The sequence below is a fragment of the Furipterus horrens genome, unplaced genomic scaffold (assembly GCF_987537825.1).
Source record: "Furipterus horrens unplaced genomic scaffold, mFurHor1.1.pri manual_scaffold_8, whole genome shotgun sequence".
Taxonomy (NCBI): Eukaryota; Metazoa; Chordata; class Mammalia; order Chiroptera; family Furipteridae; genus Furipterus; species Furipterus horrens.
In genome coordinates this window covers 101,228,576-101,248,820 of record NW_028327178.1, presented here as the reverse complement: position 1 = coordinate 101,248,820, position 20,245 = coordinate 101,228,576, and the positions used below count along the sequence as shown (strand labels likewise).

The 20,245-nt window shown below is 47.7% G+C and overlaps 1 protein-coding gene across 2 annotated transcripts in view; it reads right to left on the bottom strand.

The window, feature by feature from the left end:
- The window catches only part of EYA2 (EYA transcriptional coactivator and phosphatase 2), a 205,766-nt gene that overhangs the window by 118,089 nt on the left and 67,432 nt on the right, over nt 1-20,245 (bottom strand). The window contains exons 2-3 of one of the 2 annotated variants that reach the window (XM_090285312.1): nt 15,590-15,705; nt 2,587-2,632 (exon numbers count right to left, since the gene is read on the bottom strand). In XM_090285312.1, the coding sequence (XP_090141438.1) occupies nt 2,587-2,632; nt 15,590-15,695 (152 nt within the window). In that variant the 5' untranslated portion in view covers nt 15,696-15,705. Of the gene's footprint in view, nt 1-2,586; nt 2,633-15,589; nt 15,706-20,245 lie in introns of those variants that run through there. The other variant, XM_090285313.1, reaches the window with a different exon arrangement.

Sequence of the window (20,245 nt, the reverse complement as noted above, 5' to 3'; positions counted from 1 at the left end):
GGTCCCTTACCATGGGCTAGGAATTGTGTCACATAGGCCCAATGTGTGCATGAAATCTCAGCAGATGCTGCCATCAGCTCTCTGGGGTGGGGGTGGGCAGGTCGTACGTCTGTCATTTTAGAGAAGAGGAAACTGAAGCTCAGACACCTGAAGTCACAGCTGAAAAGGGGGAAATCGAGAACTTAAGACTCAGGAGTCTGACTCTAGGGCCCATGGTTACACGTGTAACCACGAAGCTTTGCTGCCTCTCACCTACAGGCAGCAATAAATAAAGTCAAGGTGGGTTGTTCTAACAGGAGGGGGCAAGATGGGGGCCTAGGGGTCATCTGCAGTCCATGGATATAATTTCTTTGGCCAGCACAGTTATTTATTTGAATTCATTGCCAATATTTTTAAACCAGGTGGTTTTATCCTCTCCCCTTGCTCCTTATGTCCTCCTTCTCTTGCAAAGGAGCAGCTTTGGCAAGCCTGAGTCTGCACTCCAGCGTAGCGCCGTCAGCTGGATGTGAGTTGCGGCCATCCCTGTAGACTACCACCCTCTGTCTGCAACAGTCTCTGCTGGGCCCTGACAAGTGTGGGGCCCGGCTGTGTGTCCTGCAAAGCCAAGGGCCACCAGTTCAGTCCTGGTCAGGGCATGTGGCTGGGTTGTGGCCTGGTTCCCCCAGTTGGGGTGCTTGCGACAGGCAACCAATGGATGCTCTTTCGCCCTTCCTTCCTCCTCTGCTCTAAAGATAAATAATAAATAAAATATTTTAAAAAACCCAAACACTTCCTGCTAACAACAGCAAACCGTTCATGGGCCGGGCACCATCCTAACTGCGGCGTGGCTTGGCTCATTTAAACCTGACAACAACTGTGATAGCCCTTAGACGTAGTTGTAATTCTTCCCCCCCTTTTACAGATAAGAAGACAGGCAAAGAGAGACTGAGTGATGTGCCGGAAGGACACAGAGCTGATACAGAATTTGAACCCCGGTGGCAGAGCCGTGCCCTTACGCAGCGCGCTATGCCCACCCCCCGCCATGTGCCCCTGACACCCTGTCCCTAACGATTCTAACGGGCATGTTTACCAGGAAATGTTAATGGGATTCCCCAGATGCATATCTGATTCCATTTCGGTTAAGTCACTTTAGTGAAAACCTGCCCCTCCTACGGAGGAAGTCTCATGGCAGGTGTGAGACGGATGCAACGCTTTATGGAATGAAAAAAAAAGATGGTCTCATGTCTTTCTTTTTGACTCCTCCTGTGATAGAGGGTTGGGGAACTGGTTCCAAAATGCATACGAAACTCATTTGAGCTGGAGACTGAGCTGGAGATGTCAGAACCAATACCAGGAGGCGTTTGATCAGCCCGTATCCTCGCTCTGTGAGGCACCTGGAAATGCATCCAGTGGGCTGGGGCTGAGCACTGAACCTTATCTGAAGTGTTCCCAATCCACACCTGTCCTTAGAAGGAGGTGGAGATCTGAGAGAATCAACCCCTGCTTCCCATCAAAGCCAATTTACCCAACTCGATTGGTATTAACCTGGGGCTGAAATGAAAACCCAGAGAGAAGGTGGGGGAGTGCTCTAATCCTGAGGCCATAAAACAAGTTAGGAAGATTTAACAGATCTCAGTTGCTACTAACAACCCCCAAAACGTCTGGAGGGAAGGGAAGGCTGAGGAAGTGTGCTCCTTAGAAACAGCTTCTCCAGGGTTGTCAAGGAAGGAGCATGTTCACACAAGGAGCGGCTGGCTGTCCCACCAGGCCAAACCTATGGGGCTCCCCAAGGCAGGTCCCTCAGGGCCCTGGGTAAGCTGTGTCCTCTCTGAGCAGTTCTCCCTGCCCCTGTGCACACCTCTGGTGGAGCATCTGTGCCGCCCGCGGGTAATGCTGAGACTTCTAATTTACTGGCCTGTCTCCCTCACTAGATTGGAAGCTTTCTGAGGGCAGGGGCCTCCGAGGCTCCCGGACTGTGTATGGGATTTGCTACCGAGGAGTGTTGGGTGAATGTTGGAGCAGAAAAAAAAAGGAGGTGGGTACAGAAGGAAGGAGGGAGAGGGATGGAAAAGAAGAGAGGAAAGGAAAGAGATAAGGAGGGGGAGTGGGGAGGGAAGGGGAGGGAGAGAGGAAAAGACAGAAGGACAAAGAGAGAAATGGAGAGAGAGAGAAAAGGGAGAAAAGGAGGAAGAGGAAAGGAAACAGAAAAATAAGAGGCAGAGACAGGGAAGAACGGAGGGAAAGCAGAACTAAGGAAGAGTCTATGCCTAGGGAAGAAGAGAGGAAAGAAAGAAAGACTGAAAAAAGAACAGAGAAAGATGAACACAACAGCCAACACTCTCAAAACACTGTCCCAGGCCCCTTCTAAGTGCCCGTTTACACGCTTCAGGTCCTTCCATGGGGCAGGCAGCATGACTGTCCCCGCTTTCCAGGTGGTGAGACTGAGGCCCGGGGAGTGGGGGTGCTCTGTTCAAGGTTGGTCAGCTAGTAAGTGCTGGCCTTGCGATTCCTCCCCAGGGAGTCCACCTCGAGATGTGTGCCCCCCGAGAAAGAAGAAGGCAGAGGGCACGAGGAGACAAGGCAAAGGGACAAGTCAGGGGCACTCACCTCGCCAGGAGCTGGGACACGCGTGGAAAGGCCGATGCGGTGATGCCTGGAGGGGAGAAGACAAGGTTGAAGGGCTTCAGCTGTCAGAGTGATGTTCCCCACAAGGTGTGACTTCAGATGCCAGCGTAAGTGGGGACAGACTCAGAGAGGTGCTGCCAGTGACCTTCCCAACCACGAAAGCCTATCCGAGGCGTGTCTTAGCACTCTTCTTCTCGAAAACCCTTTCTGGGGGAGCTTTGTTGCCAGGCACTACCTGAAGGGCTACAGCGAAAGAATCTATAGCATCTCAAAACATCAGAGTGGAATCCATCCCCCGACCCACTGCACAGATAGTGAAAACTGAGGCTGTCGGGTCAGAAAGAAGGGGCTTGGTCACATGACTACAGAGCAGCCCAGCTGGGACCTGAACTTGGTTTCCTGACTCCCAACATCCGTTTCCCTTTTTCTGATGACATCAGTTTGATGCTCCTCCCCTTCCTCCCCAGTTGCAGTCCATGAGGTTCAGATGGGGCTGGGAGGGGAAGGCACATCTGGGATCATCTCCTAGGCTCCAGCTCAGGGAAGGAGCAGGGAGATGGAAGAGGCCTGAGCTCCTGACTCCACTGCATCCCTGCGCACACAGCATCCAACCATCGGACGGAGACGGTAACACAGGAGTGACGAAAAGATGAGAGAACTAAGCAGGAGAGACACGTGCAAGAAGATAATTTTACAAATGCAGAGTTTCCTTCTATGCTGTCTTTTACAGCACAACTCAGCGTCCTTGCTGTGGAGCCCGGAAAGTACTAGATAACGTGGCTATTGCTTGCACCAACCCACCAATTCACACTCCCTGGTAGGTGGGGCGGTGGCTGGGGCGTCCTTGTGCCTCCTGAGAAATGTTCTCTCAGTCCCTGAGCTGGAGGCTCAGAAGACCAACTCACACTTCCAGCTCTACCAGCTGGTAGCGATGAGACTTTGGGCGGGCAGTCTAGAGTCTCTGGGCCTCAGGTCCCGCCTGTGAAACGGGGAAAAACCCTTAGCTCCCAAGGATGCCTGAGGATTCACTGAGAAGATGATAATGATGCCATCACTGGCCCAGGGCTTGTGATGGCCCAGGAGCAGGGTTCTATTCACACCCTCCTGTTACAGATGAAGACCTGGAGGCTCACAGAGTTTAAGTTACTCACCTGAGGCCACACAGGTCATAAGGGGTAGATGTGTGACCTGAACCCAGGTGGTCTGGCTCTGGAGTTTGTCTTCACAGCCAGGACACTGCAGTCTACAGTGACAATCATCACACTAATGGCAACTCACATCCCCTTAGCAGTTCACTGCACACCAGGCCCTGTGTTCACGGCTTGCAGGCATGATCTCATTTAGTCCTCACAATGGTACTAGACAGACAGTGATGTTCTCCCCAGTGTACAGATGAAGAAAATGGGGAAGGCGAAGGGCCTTACTTAAGCCAAACAAGCTATGGGCATGGGAACTTGGACTTGAACAATGTGCTGCCAGGCCCGTTCTTGTGATCACCGGATGAGTTAAATTCTGTTTGAGTCTCAAACCCCTGGGGTGAGTGAGGGTGGTTGGGAGTCCTGAAGTTCATTTAGAGAGATACAACTTGAATTAAAAAACAGAATAGACAATATCAGCATGGATTGCTCCTGGTAAGAAGGAATTGTGTGAAGCTTTTATTCCAGCTATAGACACGAAAACATGTCCGGTGTTCTGTGTGTGTGCGTGAGGGTACTGAATGGCAGTGTAAAAACAGATTTTTTACTAGGCGGGTATTCAAAGAAAAGTTGGAACAGTCTAATGCTAAGGGAAGCCCCCGGCACATGGCAGGTGCTCAGTCAATGCTAATTTCCCTTCTCTGGGTTTGCTGCTCCCGGAAGGGCCTCTGCATCCCCTTCTCGGCCTCCCCCAGGACTCGGGAAGAACTGTCTCATTCTGAAGCAGCTGCGGTCCCATTATGGGTAAAAGACCACGATCTGAGCAGGTTTGGTACGTAAGTTACTGAATGAAACACTTAAGAGTATGTTTTCATTAATAAATACGTAAATATTCATAAAAGCCTGATCTACGGAAAGATTCCTATGGGAGGGGATTCACTTGGCCTCCTGTAAATTGGAAGCGAGTCTGTGCCCCACAACCGCCCTGCCGTGCCCTACTGTTCCCCTCACTCCAGCTTCCTCTGTCCTCGGCAAGACAGATCTGCCTGCCTCCCACAGGGGCAGGTCTCTCTCTCCTGCTGTGCAAACCAGAAGTCCTCCCCCATTCCCGCCCCAGCAGCCCTGGGAAGAAGGTACGAGCCAGAGACAGGCCTTCTGGCAGTGCAGAGATGCTCCTTTTGCAGATGCGTGATTCTGGGAAAGTGCTGACTTTTTCTGTTTTCTTTGTTTGGTGGTTGTTATTTTAAAAGCTGGTATGGCATTTACCTTTTTCATCTGGAGGCACTTGGGGGAATTGAGAATCTAGAAAATGAGTGGCTTATATATGGGATGATCTTCTTCCTCCTTCCCCTCTATTTTCCCAGCTAACGATGGCACAGACCTCACTGAGAATCCTGATGGGGTGTGAAACATGAGGCTCTCAGACTCCCCCCTTCCCTTCTTTGGGTCCCTGGGCTGGGACTGAGGCAAGGATGACGATGGATGCAGAGGTAGGGCAGGGACTCCCAGGAGCGGAGAGCCTCTCTCTTTCTCCGGCGCTGTTGCTGTGGTCCGGGCCTGTTAGTCCTTGGAGGTCACGAGGAACGGTAGGTCCCCCCGCAGATGCGGCCACACACCGCCTGCATGCCAGGAGGTGGGCATGTGGGCGACCCAGCCTTGACGTGCAGGGTGGAGGAGTTGGCATCACTGTTCAAGCCTCAGGAGACAACCTGGAGCTCAGTGTAGCCTGGGATGTCTCTCAGTGATGGCCCAGGCACCTGCTTTGCCACTTCTGGATGCCACTGTATTTGGTGGCTTTCTCCAGATGGCAGTCAGAGCCAGACAGACACATGGAGGGAGCCGAGGGAGCCAGGCCAGTGTGCTTCCGTGCAGCTCGGGGATGATCTCGCCCGTAGCCGTGGCAGTGTCACTGGTTGCAGGTGTGATGCCCAGGGGGCAGCATGGCTGCTGTGCCCCAGATTGCCAGTGGGGGCAAAGAAGGTGTGGACTGTGGTCACAAGTTTCCCTACAATGTCAAAGTGTCACAGACCCTGGGCAGTGGGTGTGGGTGTGGGGGCAAGCGTGCGGGCAATCCAGGCGGAGTGGTCCTACTGCTCGTGGTCACTCTGTCACAGACGTGGGGCTTCGAACACAAGAGGCAGGTAAACCTTTGAGTCCACTCTTCCAGGGAGCCCCAGGTATCTTCGGGGTGGTGAAGACAACCACAGTCAGCAGCCGCAGCTGTGGGACCTGGTGCCTGGTAGATGGAGATGGACTTGCGCTGGTCCCAGCTTCCTGTTCTTAACCTTGTCAGTGTCATTGAACTTGCCCTGATGGGTGAGGCTGAGGTCAATGGAGGAATCATTGATGGCCAGGGGTGAAAGCCGCCCTAGTGACCTGACTCCCCAGAGCCGGAGCCAGTTACTCCAAGCTTCCCCAGTGTCTCAGAAGGACGTGGCCGCACATAAAGTGGGCGGGCGGCTCTCCAGCGCAGAGGGGAGGAGAGCCTCCTTCATTCACTTCTGAATTTAAAGCTCTAAGCCTCCTCTTCCCCTCCAGCTTCCTATGGGTGAAGGGAGAAAGCTGAGCTCAAAAGATGGCCAGAGCCTCTGGGATGAGCTCCTTCGTTCATTCATTCATTGCCTCCCACGTGCCAGGCACACGCTAGGAACGGGGTTCCAGCAGTGAGCACAGGCAGTCAGCGCCCCGCCCTCCTGGGCCCTCCTGTTCAGTGGGGAGATGGATGGAAAACAAAAATTACATAAATAAGTATTTTGCTATGATTATGACAAGGTACAGGGAAGAAAGTGGATGGTGTAAAGCATGTGCACAAGATTGGCCTGGGGGTCTCGTGAAAATGCAGACTCTGGGTCTGTAGGTCAAGGAAGCGCCCTGGTGATGCTGACGCAGCAGGCCCGGAGGCCACACTCTGAGCAGCCAGTATCTAGACCAGCGGTTCTCAACCTGTGGGTCGCGACCCCTTTGGGGGTCGAACGACCCTTTCACAGGGGTCACCTAAGACCATTGGAAAACACATATATAATTACATATTGTTTTTGTGATTAATCACTATGCTTTAATTATGTTCAATTTGTAACAATGAAAATACATCCTGCATATCAGATATTTACATTATGATTCATAACAGTAGCAAAATTACAGTTATGAAGTAGCAACGAAAATAATTTTATGGTTGGGGGTCACCACAACATGAGGAACTGTATTAAAGGGTCACAGCATTAGGAGGGGTGAGAACCACTGGTCTAGACCATGAGCTAACAAAGAACTGCAGATTACTAAAAACTAGCCCAATTCTGGGTTCATAAAAACAAATCTCCATTCCTGAAGTTACAGACAAATCCATATTGGGGCCAAGCAGGTAATATAAATCAGCAAAGATCCAATTTTAATATGAGGAAACTAAAACAGGGGTCTGTGTGTATAAGTGCACACTTGTGTGTGATTGTATGTGTATGTGATTGTGTGATTGTGTCCAAGGGCACACCCACTTCGTTCATTCATTCATAAATTCAACTAATGTTGATTATACACCTACTGTGGGCTAGATCTACAACCCAAATCTCAGAATTTGTTAACTTAATGTTCCTTCTGAAGAAAGCACGTGGGCAGAAGGCGGCAGACCCAAATCCGAACCCTGGCTCTGCTGCGGTAGAACTGTGCGGCTTTGCGCCCTTCACCTTCTCTCTCTAAGCCTTGGTTTCCACATCTGCGAAATGGGGCAGCATCTCACTCCTGCAGGGCCGCTGCAAGGATTCACAGGTGGGCACCTGCCAAATGGCAGCTGCTCACCGTGCAGCAGCCATTATCAGCTTTCCACTCTCCTGGGGCCTTTGCTTAAACCACTTAAATCCGGGAGCCCAATTTGAATGTTCACACTTTTTTTTTTTAGCCTCTCAGTGGGAGGATTAAGCAGCTAATGAGTCTGAAAGCAGCAACCACCATTATGATGTCTAAATGGGACCCCAGGGGCCGCTTTCTAACTGAGCCCTGTGAGATGAGACAATATCTGGTGACATGTTTTGAGGCAGGTCTTTGTTGCAAAAGGTGCTTGTCTATAAACTGCGTCAGCTCCTTTCCCTTGTGTGGGGAGTGCAGATGGCTCCCAGGCCAGGGACAGGGACGGGGACAGCAGGAGAGAGCTCTGTATTCGGAGTCCAGAAGTGAGCACCCAATTTGGATTCGCACTGAGTGACCATGTGACCGTGAGCAAGTCATTTGTCCATCGTGGGGGTGTTTCTGGGGGCTGAAAGGAATGAGGCCAGCATATCCCAGCGTGTGGGGATTTGAGGAGGTATTTAAATTCACGCTCTTGTATTTAAATCATATTTAATGCATATTTGAATTATAACAAGACTATCAGAGTTGTAACTCTTCATATCTAGAGCTGGTCTTAAGTCATCATTTTAAAATGAAGCCATTGCCTTGGCTGGTGTGGCTCAGTGGATTGAGTGCCGGCCTTTGAACCAAAGGGTTGCTGGTTCGATTCCTAGTCAGGCACACGCCTGGGTTTTGGGCCAGGTCCCCAATTGGGGGCACATAAAAGACAACCACACATTGATGTTTCTCTTCCTCTCTTTCTCTCTCCTTTCCCCGCTCTCTAAAAATAAATAAGTAAAATCTTAAACAATAAAATGAATTCATTGAAAGGGAGTTGTTTTAAAGAGAAGTGGGTAGCAAGTGACAGTATGAATATATGGCAGAGAAAGTGGCCTGAGTGCAGAGCCGGTGAGACCCCACGGTTAGCGGAAGCCCCTTCTCCACGGAGGGCATTAGGCACTTCATACTTCTCTGCCCTTTTCCACGAAGAGGAGAGACTGGCAATTTCCTTAACACTAAACCAATTCTGTTCCGTGCAGGTAGAGGTCATTCTGGGTGCCAACTCTCCCCCCAGTCCCCCCAGAAGCCAGCTGAGAAAGGCTTAGAGGTGGGAAAGGTGAAGGTCACCTGAGGCTCCCCAGGGGACTCGGGCAAAGCTCTGGGCAGCTCGACAAGGCTTGGGTGAAATGGATCGAAATCTGCCAGCCCCAGGCTGGAACCGGTGAGACTGAGGCCCAGGGCAGAGTGGTTTCGGGAAGTCAGCAGAGGCCGCAGCCCGTTCCACAGGGTGGTGGTTTCGCCTTTCTCTCTGAGGAAACACTTAATGAGATTACAGCCTGGGCTTCTGAATGACGTATCTGCATCTTAATAGAAAAACATTTCTCTATTCAGCTTTACTTCCTTAGTTCCATAATTTTTCCCCCTCCTTCCATAAAATGGGATACAATTCAAATCCAATTTTCCCTAGGATGGTAATGAAGAATAGCTCGTGTTTCTCAAGGGGTTCCTATAGGTCAGACACTATGCCACAGGACCGCATGCGTCTTATCTTTTATTCCCCGTAACAGCCCAGTGAGGAGGTTGTTATCTGTAGTTTACAGATCTGGGAAATGAGGTGTGGGGAGGTAAAGGAACCTTTACTAAGGACTCAAAGTCACTATCAACCTGAAGTTATCTGTGATTCCTCAAGGCTGCTCAGTTTTCATCCACTTATCTATCCATTCACCTGCGCATCCATCCACCCATCTATCCATGTACCCCCTCACCCATAATTAATGTTTAGGGATCTACTATGAGCCAGGCACTGAGGTATGTACTCATTTGGAACAGAAATTTAAGTGCATATATAGGAATAAAACATTGTCCTTGTCTTGGAGGAATTCAGCATCTAGAACAATAAGCTCATCCAAAGAGCTTTAAAAAATCCTGTTGCCTGGGTTACACTTCTGACCAATCAGACTCTCTGACGGTGGGATCTGGACATTACATTAAAAATTTTTTTAACTTCCCTGGAGATTCCGATGTGTAGTCAGGTTTAAACCAGCACTGAAACCTGGTTCTTAAGAGTGTGGTTGCCGGCCCAGCAGCATCAGCACACCTGGGACTTGTTAGCAATGCACGTTCCCGGGGTCCCTGCCCAGGCCTTTACAGAATTAGAAAGGCTGGGGGTGGGGCGGGGCTGTGCAGTCCGTGTGCTGACAAGACTTCCAGGGTGATTCTGATGCACAAGAGCATTTGAGAACTGCGGAGCTAGCACCTTGCTACTCAGAGCGGCCCATGGACCCGAAGCACCATCAGCATCACCTGGGAGCTTGTTAGAAATTCAGACTCTTAGGCTGGGTCAGAATCTGCAGTTTAACGAGGTCCCAGGTGATTTCATGCACAGCTGACCTCTGCTGAGTGTTTTCTAAGCGGCAAGCATTCTGCAAAGCCTTGAACCCCACACTCAAGCCTGTCTAGCCGCTGGCGCACATGCAGGTCCCTCTATCACATTCCTGCTTTATTCTTCACAGGCATTATCACCATCTGAAATCCCTTATTTATTCAACAGTTCAGCACCTGCCCCTTCCACGAGAGCATATGCTCTGGGAGCCGGGACTTGTCTGTCTTGTTCACTATTATATTCCCAGCGCCTGTTGCAGGGCCTGATCCCTGGCAGGCATTTGGGGACAAGTTAGGGAACAAACCTTCATTATCTAGACAGGAGCCTGAAGCTCCGAGTGGGGTAGAAATGTGCCCAGGTTCACACAGTGGACTGAGGACGGGGCAGGGATACACATGGGGCCTGGCTGAGCCCACACCCTGTAGGATGTGACCTGCAGTGACCCTGGGGGCAGAGTGATGTTCACCCAGCAAAGTTCCAGAAGGTGGACAGTAGGCAGGCTTGAAACCCACAGGTCCCCAGTGCCTGGTACAGTTTGCCGACTACCTGATTAGAGAGAGAAAGGAATGAAAGAGAAACTACCAACTGTCTGTCTGTGGAGGGGCTAGGGAGGCAGAGGCGATGCTGGATAAGGGGGAGTTTGTTAAGGCAGAAACGAGGGGGCAGGTAAGCTTCTGAGGCTGTAGATCCACCTCTCAGCGTCTTCCTAAGGGAACAGTGCACCTGCTCAAACAGCAGCCTGCAGGACGAGACCCCTGGCAGCCAAACATTTAAAAAATAACCTCAGTGCTCAGCCACAGGGGAGTGGCTAAGTGAACTGGGGCATGGTCCTCCTCTGGTACACTAGGAGGTTCAAAAATAAAAATATAGATCATAATTTAATGGACCTTGAGCGAACAAAAGAAATTATAGAAAAATATTTATGATAGCTTTGTGTTTCCAAAATTTTCTTCCTGCAACCTATACTTCTATAGTAAATATACATTTATAACTACATATACATAAGTTACAAAATATGATACCTGTTACGTACGGAGAAGAGACGAAAAGACTAAGATGGGGTGATGTGGCACAGGGGAGTTTGGCCTAACGTTTCAAGTTGTCATAAGGACTGTATGCATTATTTACGTAGTACCTGGTGACTCGAAATTGATTTGTCTTTGAAAAAAGAGGAAAGGATGGGCACTCTGGGCAGGGGCACCTCACGTGCCCAGGCTGTGAGGTGCGAAACTACGTGGTGCTTACAGAGGGTAGCGCTCATTCAGTCATTCAGTCTCATAGTCTTGCAGAAGTCTTTGTCTTCTGTCTTCATTCATTCAACAAATACATTTAAGCACCTACTACTTGTCATGCCCTGTCCTCAGCAGCAGAGTTACATAGGCACCCTAAGTGGGCAAGGTCTGTCCTCTAAGAATGTATACTCTAGGGGAGACAGACAAACAACAAGAGGACACATAACTTCTGATAGAGAGTAGGGATACGAAGAAAATGAAACAGGACATGGAACAGCGTGGCTGGGTGTTCTGTTGGCTGTCCCCTCAAAACTGATCCAGAATCTGATCTATTTTCACTACTTCATCCAAGTCACAATCACTTTTCACTGGGTTATTGTAATGCTTTCCTCTCTGGTCTCGGGGGGGGGGGGGGGTCAGGGTAGAAGCCAAAGTCCTTCCAATAGCTCACAAAGCCCGACATGGTCTGACCATGATTATCTTTCTGACCTTATTTGCCCCACTGTCCCCTTGTTCACTGGGCTGCAGCCACAACAGCCTCCTTATTGCTCCTCAGGCGCTCTGGGAATATGCTGCCTCAGGGCCTTTGCACTTGCTGTTTCCGCTGCTCATAAGGATCCTCTTTCATGTCACCATGAAGTGGCCTCCCTCATCTCCTTCAGGTCTTTATTAAAGTGTTACCTTCCTGGTGACATCTTTCCAAGCCACCTTAAGAAAAACTGTAACCCCACACCTCTGCACTTCCTATCCTTCCTGCTCTACCCTCCCCCCATAGTACTATCAATATTCAACATGCAATATATTTTATTTATTGTTATTGTCAGCCTCTTGCCCCGACAGCACCCCGGGGCAGGCTCTAAGAGAATGGGGGTATTGTGCTGTCTTCCCAGTATTTAAAACAATGCTAGGCACGTGGCTGAGTAAATGTGTTGAATGAATGAATGAAGAATTACTTTTGAGGGAAAAGAGCTCTCTGATGAGGACTGAGGGCTGAGGAGATGGCCCTACAGACGAGGGGGAAGACGCGTCCAGCAGACAGCACAGCAAGTGCAAAGGCTCTGAGGGCAGAACCATGCTTGTGAGTTACAGCAAAGGAGACAGGCCAGGGGCTGGGCCCAGTGGGGCTGAGAGCCATTGGAACGGCTGGCCAAGACATACAAATAGAACCTGGTGGCCAGGGGTAAAAAATTTAGATTGTATTTTATAATTTTAAAAACATTTTTTCTTTTATTGATTCTAGTGAGAGGGAAAGGGAAGCAGAAAGAGAGGGAGAGAAACAACAATATGAGAGAGAAACATCGATGGGTTGCCTCTTGCACATGCCCCAACTGGGGACTGAACCCACAACCCAGGCATGTACCCTGACCAGGAATCGAACACGTGACCTCTTGATCTACGGGACAAGCTCCAACCCACTAAGCCATACCAGTCAGGGCTTCTGTAATGTTTTAAACACTGAGTCCTCTCTATGTTTAATTCATGTCATCCTCACATCAACTCTGTGAGGTCGGTGAAATAATTATTCCTATTTAACAGATAAGGCAAGTAAACCCCGAAGGGATTAGGTCACTAGCCCAGGGACCCGTGACTGGTAGGAGGTGAAGCTGGATGTACTGGGAGCTGCTGGGGGGCTTCTCGGCTCCCTGTTCCTGGCAGAGTCCCCCTGAGTGTAGGCCATGTGGCTGGTGCCTTCCTGGGGTCCTCCTTGGGAGCTGGGCCCTTGGAGCTGAGTCACTCACTCTGTCACAGGTGAAGGGCCCAGGAGGAGGGAGACAAGGAGGTCAGGCAGGAAGAGCAGCTGGTCTGGCTGGCACCGGAGCCACAGCTAGGGTGGAATGTCCCCTACAGAGCCCCAGAGCTCACGCCCATGTCAAAAGAAAGACAAGTGTGTATGTGTGTGTAACCTGACCCCTGGGCCCTGCCTGCTTAAAATTTGGGAGCCACCTCTCCCTGCCCCATTGTTTCCACCCCCACAGCCTCGGCCTTGGCAGACAGCTTGCTCCAGGGTGGTGGAGAGGGCACAGGCAGCTCCAAGTCACAGTAAGGAAAGACAGTGTGTCTGTGGTGCCACTATGGCAGGGGAAGGACATCTGGGGTCTGGAGACTCTCCGGAGCTTGACGGAAATCGATTACTGAGTTTAGAAGGGGGGACTGTGGCACCAGAATGCCTGGGTTTGATTCCTGGCCCCGCCCCTCGGTTGTGTGACTTTAAGCTGGTCACTTAACTTCCCCACGCCTCAACATCCACGCCTGTAGAATGGGTTCCTAGCCCAACACGAGTGTAGTAACTACACGAGAAGCAGCACAGTGTACGGACAGAACAGTCTCTGGAGTCAGACTACCTATGTTCCTGTTTGGCTGTCACTTAGCTGCGGCCCCTTGATCAAGCGGCAGAACTTCTCTGTGCCACAGCTTCCTCGTGTGTAAGAGGAGGTTAATAACTGGGCCCACCTCTGAGAGTCGTGGGGATTGAAGGAGCTCAGGCATTAATGTCTGGCACGTGGCCAAGCGCTTGCTCTAATGGTGATGGAGGAGGAGCAGAGTTAATCTAGACGTACACTGCTTTGAACAGCACCTGGCACAGAGTATGTGCTCACAAAAATTACCGGCACAAGGCAGGGACTCACCTAAGGGACCGCAGCCCCTAGGCTCCCTTAAGTGGCAGCCAGGCAAGAACGTGGGCCCACTGTTTCTAAAGCGGTCAGCGTTTCAAGACAAACTAGAAATCCAGATTTTTACCTGATTTTTAAAAATCTGAACTGTCCCGATTTTTACAACTTTTATTTAAAACATAGTGTAATCTGGCCCTGATCAGGTAGCTCAGTTGGTTAGAGCATCGCCCCAGTATGCCAAGGTTGCAAGTTCTATCCCTGGTCGGGGCACCCACAAGAATCAACCAATGAACACATAAATATGTGGAACAAATTGCTGTTTCTCTCTCTCTCTCTCTCAAATCAATTAAAAAAATAGTGTAATCCAAACACAGGCATACCTGAGGGTCAGACTTGGCTGTGAGCTGCCAGTTTGCAACCTTGGCTTTGAACTCACTGTGGGTGGTTATTTGATTCAGAGGACCATGATGGAGAGTTATGTGTTTAACTACTGCACCGTGCCCCCAGGGTGGGCCAGGCCCTTTGCATAACATTACCTCATTTAATCCTTGCAATTAGCACCCTGCGAAGTGGGTCATGATTATGCCCCTATTTGACAGGTGAGAACACTGAGGCACAGGAAGGTTCAAGATCATTGGGCTGGTTGGCAGCACGGCCGGGACTCAGACTTGGACCTTCCTTACTCGGCAGTCTATGCCTTATCCTCTCTCTGCTGGTCCTGAAGTGAAGACAGTCTTCGGGTGATCTGTGCCTCTCTAGAAAGAAAAGGATGACTGGCTTTGAACAAGGCTCGATACACCTTCTCAAATTCTCAAAGAGCCCAGGGTGGTTTACACACACGCTCCGAAGTGCTGGGAGGAATGAGGGTGTGTTCTCTGCCATGCGGTTAGGGCACAGCAGCCCAGCCCCTCTTTGTGGCACTTAAATAAAGCAGGGCTGTTCCAGCTTTATTACCAGCATGTAAAGGAAATGTCACTGTCTTGGTGACATTAATAATTACTTCCAGAAGCCTGGAGTCACTTAAAAGCAAATTCCTTGTGATGTTATATTCAACTAGACACACAGCTCTGGTTTTCCGAGACAGTTACAGAGCAGTTGTACTCCAAGAGCTGGCACTAAACACAGATCGTGAAGGGGAGACAGCCAGGGGTCCCCGAACACCAGCAGCAAATCCCAGAGCCGGTCCAGTCAAGGATTAAGCCTGGTGGTTAAACAGAATGGCTTAATGCCTTTTGTTAACTCCAGCTCTACCAGGAAGGCTGACAGATCCCAAACAAGCAAACAATAGCTGGAATTGTTCTGGTGAAAACTAGTCCAGCTGCATCATTTGCCAATAATTTTAAAAAACAGCTTAACTCTCCTCTGCTTCCTTGACTTCAACCCAACCTGAAAGCGAAAGGCAGACGAGTTCTTGTCCCGACATCAACCCCCTTCAGACAAGACGCCTGCCTGGATGCCGAGATGGCAAGACAGCGGTCAGGGACAGGGCAGAGATCCGGGGCCCGACCTGGGACACACCCGAAACTGGCTATCACCTGCAGAGGTGTCAGCATTTCTTGGAACTGGAGACCGAGACAGGAAGTTCAGAATACGCATGAGCACACGTTCACCTTGGATGACTAGATAAAATTGTCGGCAACTGACATTTTGGTCCAGAGACAACCATCTAAACGGCCGGAGGAGAAATTGTTGTAACGCCAGTACTTCGGAAGGGATGCGTGTCTAAGGAGGTGAGCCCCTCCCTAGATGCCAGGCAGTAAGCAGGGACCAGCTCTGGTCCACAGTCACTCACGTCAGGAGGCCTACCTTCTATGTCACTCAGAGCCCGGACATCGGCGTCAGCAGTGAGCCTCAGTTTACCCAGACAGGCGCTGTTTACAGTGAGGCTGGGTGAGATCACTAGTTCTAGCATTTCCTTGTACCTGAAAGAAAACAAAGGGAAACATAATTTATTCATTAATTATGCACGCTTACTAATGATTCCAGTTTCTTTCCCTAAGAGCATAACTATGAAGGCTGATTACCTAAACCCAGCCGTCTTATAAATTTTACATAATAAAAATTCACTAAACTTTTCATGAATTGAAATGAAGCACTCACTCCCCTCCGGAGAATATGCCCTCTTGATTAAAACTTTCCCCTCCTTCCTACTGTATTTTGCCATTAGAAAAATTATATTTTGGTCTCTTTTAAACGTCATCTGAATGAGCTGGAGTGAGCCAGGGAGACTTCCCAGGAGAGGAAGGGAGAAACAGGTAGAGAGAGTGTGTATGAATTTGGGTTCCCAGAAGCCAGAGGCAGGGGCAGAAGTTGGAGCTGACTGCAGTTAAGAGGGAAAAACAGATGCAGTGTTACATGGTGTGACTTGTTCACATGAAGAAACACTCAAAAGGCATCACTGATAGTAAGTCCCTCGAGGCAGCAAAACTCACAGCCCATCACTGTGGTCTCTCACAAGAAAGAATATACGAGCTCCCGAATGACTCACAATTTTGATAAAATGTGATGGGAAGCAGGGAAGGATAGGGACAATGGTCCAGGATCATTCTCATCTTTTTAATGAAACCTTTTCTAACTCTTGGACTATGTCGGTACTTATTCCTCCCCAATTCCTACCTGCTGTGGTTAGGAAATGAGGTTTCCGATTAATGCACATTACATCGTACATGGCAGTTTGCAAAGGTCTAAATTACCACCAGCAACGTTTGACACCGGTTCAATTTGTCCCCAGAGAAAGGCTAAGTTTATTGACTGCATGTCAGTAACCAAGGTCAAGATCCATTATCATTGTGTTAGTAAACACAATGCACTGATTGATGGCAAAGTGGTTATGAACTCAGATTTCATTGTGAAAAAGCTTGTGAATTCAAATTCCAGGGTCACTACTTGGTACGTCGAGCAAGTTACCAAACTGCCCTAAATCAAAAATGTTCTCATCTGGACAGTGGGGATTATCACAGTGCCTCCCTGACAAGGTCTGGTGAGATGGAAAGAAATGATACATGTAAACAAAGGACTTAGCAGGTAGCAACCTACACGCCCATTTGCTACCACAGGAATGAATAACTAGGCATTATGCTCATGCGATGGAATACAATACAGCAGAGAAAAAGACTGTGTGAAGCTCCACACAGCACAACAGACAGACTGCCAAGCAAAAGACTGAGCAAGGAGGCAGAAGCTGCCCAAGGTATGATACCACTTCTGTGAAGTGCAAAATACACAAACCAATATTATATGCTGGTTAGGGACAGAGACACATGCAATGAAAGTACAATAGTATGTACAGGGATGATAAACACCAATTTCAGGACAATGGTTAATTCTGGGAATAGTAGGGGGATATGATTTGGGAAGAGGTACCCTGGGGATGTCAGCTGTGCGCGTAACATTTTAGTTCAGGGGTTGACACTGACTATGGCGCATCCAAATCCAGCCTGCCATCTGTTTTTGTGTGACCCATGAGTTAAGAATGGCTTTTACAAAAGTGGGACAACTGTAATAGAAAAACAAACAAAAATTTTTAATGGGGAGAAAAAAAGAAAATATAAAGAATGGAAATGCAATTTTAGTGAATATTATAAGGACAAGAATTTTAAAAAAAGAATGGATTTTACATTTTTAATGGTTAAAAAAAATCAAAAGGATATTTCATGACATGTGAAGATTATGTAAAATTCCATTTCGGTGCCCGTAAGTACTGTCTTTTGGGGACACAGCTCTGTTCGTTGGTTTACTGAATTGTCCACAGCTACTTTCACGCTGCAACTTTTCAGTAATTGCGATGGAGACCCACAAAGCTGAAAATATTTGATATCTGGCAGAAAATAGGTGACAACCCTGTTTTAGTTTGTGAATAGGGTGACGGGCACACTACTGTTATGTGATTACTATACATCTTTGTGCACCCGAAACACTTAATTTTTTAAAAAGAAAGAAATCACTTATTCCAGAACTTACACATAGGAAGTACTTTATATATACTTTTTAATCTAATAAGAGAATTTTGCAGAAATCAGCTTCTACTGCTTATATGTATTAGCTGATATGCTTTTGGTTCCTAAATCTTCCCAGGTATACATGCATCCTGTGTGCCTGTTTCTTTTTTCTTTTTTAAAAATCCTAACCTGTAGATGTGTTTATTGATTTTAGAGAGGAAGGCGGAGAGGGAGAGAGAGAGAGAAAGAGATACAGACAGACAGACATTAATGAGAAAGAGAAATATCAATCAATTGCCTCCCATATGCACCCCAACCAGGGATGGAACCTTCACTCTAGGTATGTGCCCTGACCAGGGGTTGAAACCACAACCTTTGGGTGTATGGGGTGACATTCCAACTAAACCACCTGGCCAAGGATGCCTGTTTTCTTGTTCCTCAAATGCCACAGACACTCCAGGAGAGAGGCCTCGGAGTCTTGTTCTTTTAATACATCAAACATTGTATGGAGCTCAGCAAATGGCAGACATTGAACCTATTGTCTGACTGTAGGTGCCAGGAATCTGCATATTATCCACACTCATTCCCCTCATCCTTTTGAGTGTATGAAAAAAATTCAAGATTAAAAAATAAACAATGACGTAAAAAATAGCACTGGTCTCTAAATATCCAGATCTACAAGAATGAGTATTAGAGGCAGCAAAATGAATTGGCTTTCTGCATCACCAGGGTTTAAAAATATTTAAATATTTTAAAGTAAAGCAATTTCACACAAAAAATCCCTAGATTTTTAACTTCTCTTGAAAATGGAAAAATAAGGCCACATTTCTACATGACAGCAATTAGCTGGAGTTAAGTAGTGTCAGACCAAGTTAGTCAAGGCATATGGGCTCCAGTTTGCCACAGTCCCCACCCCTCCCTAGTGTCTTACATCTGACCCTCCTTTTCCGCTTACATTTCCTCCTGGTCTGTACAGGCCTTTGCATTTGAGATCCATCGTATTGTGTCATCAGAAAAGCCCAACAAGGGAAGAAATAGCAATGTGATTCTGGCCTTAGTCACATAGCTTATTTATTTTACTGAGTGTCGCTGTCATCCTCAAGAGCTCTTACCACATCCAAACAGCATTTGTTGACATTACAGCAGAGCAGGAATGTGTTTGTGAGTTTTAGTTCTGGGACAGTGTATTGCTCCTAAAGCTTTTGGTGTATTCACCCCTTGCCTAATATCCTTGCAAGCCAAGCAACATGGAAGTCATCTATATGTCCCCCACAGCACCGGACACAGAATCTTGTTCATTCTGCCAAGACTGACACCCGTTGGAGGATGGGAGGAAGGAAGGCATGGGGAAGCAGAGGGACTGGGACAGAGGGAGGGAGGAAATCTATAATTGAGTGATTAGCTTCTTTTAATAAGATTTTTAAAAAATTCCTGTTAATCCTCACTTTTCCACCCTGCCCTAGACAATGACTTGAATGTACTGAATGCCTCCTTGAATGATGTCACATTGTTTTATGTGTGACACATTTTAATTTACACAAATAGTGTTGTATATGAGATCTCATTTTTTATTAGACTTTTTTCCCCAGTCTGCACTATGACTTTAAAATGTATACATATTGCTGGATGCTTATCTAGCTTGTGGCCAGAATTCCATACTGTGCATTGCTCTACTGTTACTTATGTATCACCCTAGTGATGAACATCTAGGAAGCCTTCATCTCTCAGCCACCATAAACAATGCTGCAGTGATCATCTTCATGTAAATAGAATAAATATTTAAAAATGTAAAAAACATAAAATAATAGAACATCCTGATGTGTATGTTAGTAGGCTGTTCTTCTTAATTCCTGTGCTATTCTAGATTCCCACCAGAAGTATATAAACATTCTAGTTTCATAAATTCTTGCTAACACTTGGCATTGCCCACTTTTCTAATTTCTGCCAAGCTGATGGGCAGAAGAGGATACCTCATAGTTGTTTTAATTTGCATTTCTCTGATTACTAGTGAGTTTGAACATATATTCACATAATTATGGGGTGTGCATTTCTGAGAACTGTCTATTTATGTCTTTTATCCTTGCTCATTTTTCTACGGGATTTTTTTTTTTTTTTTTTGGTTTGGTGCCTTGTAGAATCTAGGTATTGGTTCATTGTCAGTTTTAGAAGCTGTAAGTTTTTCTTAAGCTTTCATTTTCTGTTTTCGCTATTTATGGTGGCTTAAAGAATAAAACATTCTTATATATTTGCCCAATAATTTATTTTTTCTAAGTGTAAAAATTCTTCTCCTAACCCTGGGGTGTTAAAGTTTGTCAACATTTTAAGCTATTGACTTGGAATTTTACCTTTCATAAGTAAATCGTTAATTCATCTGAAGTTTTCCACTCAGTATTTTTTTTGCATTAGTGGATTCGTTGCATTTTCCTCCAATATTGGAGAAAATTAAAATAAGCCACTTGTTCTAAAATGTATTAAGCTGTCTAATTGAGTTCACCTCCCAGATATGCTGGCATAGTTTGTATCT